The 6,373-nt window shown below is 50.5% G+C and overlaps 1 protein-coding gene across 1 annotated transcript in view; it reads left to right on the top strand.

Moving 5' to 3' along the window:
* The window catches only part of ripply3 (ripply transcriptional repressor 3), an 8,922-nt gene extending 4,156 nt beyond the window's left edge, over positions 1 to 4,766 (top strand). Inside the window, exon 4 of the mRNA XM_007884677.2 lies at positions 4,233 to 4,766. Coding sequence (XP_007882868.1) covers positions 4,233 to 4,389 — 157 coding nt within the window. The 3' untranslated portion in view covers positions 4,390 to 4,766. The remainder of the gene's footprint in view (positions 1 to 4,232) is intronic.
* Positions 4,767 to 6,373: the final 1,607 nt, after the last annotated feature.

Below are 6,373 nucleotides of genomic sequence, written 5' to 3'. Positions count from 1 at the left end.
AAACTCCCACCGCCCGCCCGCCGCCCGCCCACGCGCAGAAAGGTGTGGGGGGGGGGGGGGTTTGGTCTATTAAATGCAGATCGTGTCCATTTCCCTCCCCCCCCACCCCCCCCCCAACCCCACCCCAACCCAATTTGCCCCCCACCACCCTCTGGCCCCCAACCCACCATTATTATTATGAGAGAATAAAGTACTGTACGTAGAATATAACAGAGAGAGAAAAAAATAAATACATATATATATAGAGAGAGAGAGAGAACAGAATATACAGACCAAGACGATGAGAATAACGACAATAATGTAACAACGATTATTATCATTAGTCTGGAACAAAATATGTATGAAATTAGACAACACACATACATACGCAGCGGAGAAAATAATAATAAATAATAATAACACTAAAGGTAACTGCGTTTGATACGGCGCCTTATCACGGCTTCGAGACCGGTCAAAGCGCTTCACGGAATATACTGGAAGTCCGTGATGGACCTGCGGGCGGAACGCGGCAGCGCAGTGCGCGCAGCGGCGTTCCCACAAACAGCCGCGGAGTGCGCGACCAATTTATTGTTATGATTATTATTATTACTATTATTATTATTGTACCTCTCGAAGGGATTATTATGACCCCCCGGAAAGGCCCTCCGCCCGGGTATGGGGGGACGGAATACACGGACTGAGACGTCGTTAAGACTCTGAAGGGGGCGGACAGTGTAGACCAGAGGACGGACGGCGTCCAACTGGTCCGGGACAGCGAAAACCAGAGGGACACCTTCCGACGTTCCGGGGTTTAAGATTCCCGGGATTGAAGGGATTAAATTCAGGACAAACCTACACACATACACAAAACACGATTTCGGCGAGTGAGCGAGTAATAAATAGGGAGGGGGGGGATTGATGGATTGATTGATTGATTGGTTGATTGATTGATTGATTGATAGATAGAAGTGTGATAGATAGATAGATAGATAGATAGATAGATAGATAGATAGATAGATAGATAGATAGATAGATAGATAGATAGATAGATAGATAGATAGATAGATAGATAGATAGATAGATAGATAGATAGATAGATAGATAGTTAGTGAGTGAGTGATTGAACGATTGATCGATTGATCGATTGATTGATTGATTGATTGATCGATCGATTGATTATTGATTGATTGATAGAAGTGAGATAGATAGACAGACAGATAGAGAGTGATTGATCGATCGATTGATTATTGATTGATTGATTGATTGAGATTGATTGATTGATTGATTGATTGATAGAAGTGAGATAGATAGATAGATAGATAGATAGATAGATAGATAGATAGATAGATAGATAGATAGATAGATAGATAGATAGATAGATAGATAGATAGATAGAGAGTGAATGATCGATCGATCGATTGACTGATTATTGATTGATTATGAGGGACAGAGGGGACAGAGAGGGGGTGTGTGGGGCAGTGAGTGTGAGTCACGGTGACCGTGAGGGGAGGACAGGCGGGTGGTTACCTGCTGCGCCCCCAACACCAGCGCCCGGTCACCGACACTCAGGTACACCGGCGGCGGCGGCGGCCGAGCCCGAGGCCTGGGCCTGGGCCTGGGGGGGAGGCGGGACCCCGGGCCCGGGCCCGGCCTCAGGCGGGTGAAGGTGACGCTGCCGCTGCCGTGGAAGCGCCCGACGGCCCCGCGGATGACCGCGGGGTAACACCTCTGGAAGCGGACCCACAGGTACAGGTAACACAAAGTGATGAGCATCGCCGTCAGTCCCCTCCTCCCCCCAACACTGCCTCACCGCAGGGCGGCCGCCAGGGGGCGCTCCCCCCCTCCCCAACACTGCCTCACCGCAGGGCGGCCGCCAGGGGGCGCTCCCCCCCCCTCCCCAACACTGCCTCACCGCAGGGCGGCCGCCAGGGGGCGCTCCCCCCCTCCCCCAACACTGCCTCACCGCAGGCGGCCGCCAGGGGCGCTCCCCCCAACACTGCCTCACCGCAGGGCGGCCGCCAGGGGCGCTCCCCCCCCCCTCCCCCAACACTGCTCACCGCAGGGCGGCCGCCAGGGGGCGCTCCCCCCCTCCCCCAAACTGCCTCACCGCAGGGCGGCCGCCAGGGGGCGCTCCCCCCCCCTCCCCAATACACTGCAATCCCCTCCTCCCCCAAACACTGCAATCCCCCCCCCAATACACTGCAATCCCCTCCCCCCATACACTGCAATCCCCCCCAATACACTGCAATCCTCCCCCCAATACACTGCAATCCCCCCCCAATACACTGCAATCCCCCCCCATACACTGCAATCCCCCCCAATACACTGCAATCCCCCCCCCAATACACTGCAATCCTCCCCCAATACACTGCAATCCCCCCCATACACTGCAATCCCACCCCCCAATACACTGCAATCCCTCCCCCAATACACTGCAATCCCCCCCCCAATACACTGCAATCCCCCCCCCATACACTGCAATCCCCCCCCCCAATACACTGCAATCCTCCCCCCCAATACACTGCAATCCCTCCCCCCAATACACTGCAATCCTCCCCCAAAACTGCAATCCCTCCCCCCCAATACACTGCAATCCTCCCCCCAATACACTGCATTCCTCCCCCCCCCATACACTGCAATCCTCCCCCCCAATACACTGCAATCCCCCCCAATACACTGCAATCCCCCCCATACACTGCAATCCCCCCCCCCAATACACTGCAATCCTCCTCCCCCAATACACTGCAATCCTCCCCCCCAATACACTGCAATCCCCCCCCAATACACTGCAATCCTCCCCCAAAACACTGCAATCCTCCCCCCCAATACACTGCAATCCCCCCCCAATACACTGCAATCCTCCCCCAATACACTGCAATCCCTCCCCCCCCAATACACTGCAATCCCCCCCAATACACTGCAATCCTCCCCCCAATACACTGCAATCCTCCCCCCAATACACTGCAATCCTCCCCCAATACACTGCAATCCCCCCCCAATACACTGCAATCCTCCCCCAATACACTGCAATCCTCCCCCCCATACACTGCAATCCTCCCCCCCCCCATACACTGCAATCCCCCCCCAATACACTGCAATCCTCCCCCCAATACACTGCAATCCCCCCCCCAATACACTGCAATCCCTCCTCCCCCAATACACTGCAATCCTCCCTCCAATACACTGCAATCCCCCCCAATACACTGCAATCCCCCCCCAATACACTGCAATCCCCCCCCAATACACTGCAATCCCCCCCCAATACATTACACTGCAATCCTACCCTCCCCCAATACACTGCAATCCCCCCCCAATACACTGCAATCCCCCAATACACTGCAATCCCCCCCCAATACACTGCAATCCCCCCCCAATACACTGCAATCCCCCCCCCCAATACACTGCAATCCCCCCCAATACACTGCAATCCTCCCCCCCAATACACTGCAATCCCCCCCAATACATTCACTGCAATCCCCCCCCAATACACTGCAATCCCCCCCCTACACTGCAATCCTACCCCCCCCCAATACATTACACTGCAATCCTACCCCTCCCCCAATACATTACAACCCCAATCCCCAATTATTATTATTATTATTAATCCCCAATTACAATCAAACCCCCAAATACATTACATTACAATCAAACCCAAACCCCGAATACAGTCAGTAAATCAAATACAACCATTAATATTATGATTAATATTATTATTGTTAATAATAGTGTTTGTTATTATTGTTATTGCTCTTCTTAATATTATTATTACTACTGTTATTGCGATTGTTAAAATTATTGATATTATTATTAATATCGATTATTATTAATAATAATTTTAACAATCGCAATAACAGTAGTAATAATAATAATATCAATGATAGCAATAACAATGACAATACATAATATCATTGACAATAATAAATAATATTGAACGCGGCAGCCAATTGCGCACAGCGGCGTCCCACAAACAGTCATGGATTGAGTGACTTTTAAAAGGGATTATTACCACTGGAAAACGATCCGCCAATTGACTAACCACCGGGTTCCTATTTACTGCTAGTTAAAGAGAGGCGTGTGGAGTAAGGAAACTATCCTATGGTTTCGTCCTGCTTGGGGAATCGAACCCGGGTCCTCTCGCTTGCGAGTCGAGTGCCTCTAACCACTACGCGACAGGACTCCTCTATTGACACAATCTCGCTAACCTCTAGGCAAGAGACGTTTAAATGAGCTTTGCTTTGCGTGTGATCTTCCAGGCTGTATCTGCCCAGATCCAAAGCAGATGAATACCTGCGAGGAATGGGAGAGAGAGTGTTGGCCAGCTTCCCTGTGCAAGCCACCATGCATTTCTACAACGACGATTCCGACACCGGAGAGGAGGAGGAGGAGGAGGACGAGGAGCAGGGAGCCTGACCGTTCCCCGGAAACAAGCGAGGTGTTTTGGAAACACAGAGGGCAGTCAGGGGAGGAGGAGAAGATGATGGATCAGCTTCACAGTGGAGAGGCTGCCTTGGGAAATTGATACCTAACATCCGTCCATCCGCTTTAACTGATGTGTGCACCGCTCCTTGGTTGAACCTCTCTCTCTGTGACACCTGAAATTCCACCCCGGCTGAAACCCGTACAGGCCAACTTGCCTTTAACAACGGAAGCTTTTTAACAAAAAATGTCCCACAAACAGCCATGAAGCGAGCGACCAATTTTATTCGGGCGGAGAAATTATTGTCACCCAGGACACCGGCAGAGAGAGAAACTCCCTTTATATTTCTTTAAAGCATTTCGCCCACAAAATACACAGTCCATTTCATTTGACAGTACATTCTTTGAAGCGCTTTGAGACGTCTCTACGACGTGATAAGACGCTATATCTAATGCAAGGATTATTATTAATATTAACTCAGCTTCAAAATTAAGGCTGTATTCAGGAATTTTCCAAACAACGGACCCTCCGAAACACTACATAAATAGAGTAAGTCCAGAGTGTAATGTCTCTACGAAAAGTTTCCACAGGCTAAAACTAGGTGGAATTTCAGGCCTCTGCCATATAACAGGTGAAATTAGTCATTTGCATCTGAATGGCCGCTGTCTTGCACTGTTGTGTTGTGTGTGTCTGTGTGGATATATAAATATATTTTGTACATTTATTTTATTACTGGAAGAAGGTTTTTTGCTGATAAAAAAAATAAAACCGTTCGTTTCACGTTGAGCAAGTCTCGATACAATAAACCTCTGATTCCGCTCTCATGCAGTGAGTCACGTGTGTCAGCCTGGCGCAATGGTTAGCGCTCTCGCCTCATGAGTCAGAAGGTTGTGAGTTCACGCCCCACATCAGGACTGACACTCCAATGCAGTGCTGGGTGGGGGGGTGCATTGCCAGAGGTGCCGGCCTTTGGACGAGACGTTAAACCAAGGTCCCGTCTGCCTGCTCGAGTGGACGTTAAAGATCCTGTGTGTCCTGTGAAGCACTTTGAGACATTATTATAAACGTTTATTGAGCTCCACTGACACCAAACACCCCATCTCCTCCGACCATTTGCTATTTGTGCTCAGCTTTAACGGGTCACGTTCATTAATAATCCCGGACTTCCCCGAGCTCTGCACTGATGCAGAAATTCCAGCCAGGGCTTGCGGACGCCCACCATGCCCCACCCCCAGTTGTGAAGGGATCAGAGAGAGTGCGGGTCTCCAGTGTGGCTTCTCTCTTCCGTCTCGGAGTCACTGGGGCGAGGAAGTGAAGGTTGACTCACCATCAGTAGTGTAGCTGTTTATCTCGCTCTGACAGTGATTGATGTCTGTGAGAGTCACTATACGCCACTGAGATCGGACTCCTGTCAAGAGCCAAAAGCAAATTGGCTCCAGGATCCAGGCAAACAAAGGCGTGTGTGTATATTAATAACATCCAGGTCAATACACTGGAACCAGACATTGCTTCATATACTGTCTCCAACGTATTGGGTGTCAGCTTGGCTCGGTTGGTAGCAATCTCTCCTCTGGGTCAGAAGGTTGTTGGTAGCTCTATCCTCCTTAAGGAGGAGGTGAGCGGGGTCTCCTTGGAGCTGAACTAGCTCCAAGGTAACAAGTTTGGCGACGTAATATCCTCCGTGACTCTCTGTGGCGGTCTCTAGTCCGGTTCCTGAGTCAGGCGAGTCCGCAGTATTCCAGGGCACTGTTGATGACAGCACAGCCCCAGCCCGGCTCATGGGCAGGATTTTGGAAGGTCACCAGGGGCAGGGAGTCCTCCCACTCAGCTCCTGTTAGCGCTTTGGGACGTGCTCACGACTTGAAAGGCGCTAAACAAATATAATTTGTTGTTGTTGTTAACCCTACAAGCCAAAGCCCTAACAGGTAGGGTGGTGCTGGCTGGATAAACAGCGGAAAAGCTCGTCAGACAGCGCTC

This window comes from Callorhinchus milii, unplaced genomic scaffold, assembly GCF_018977255.1.
Source record: "Callorhinchus milii isolate IMCB2004 unplaced genomic scaffold, IMCB_Cmil_1.0 Scaffold4, whole genome shotgun sequence".
Lineage (NCBI taxonomy): Eukaryota > Metazoa > Chordata > Chondrichthyes > Chimaeriformes > Callorhinchidae > Callorhinchus > Callorhinchus milii.
Note: the sequence above shows the minus strand (reverse complement) of the source record. Positions and strands in the feature narration are given on the sequence as shown.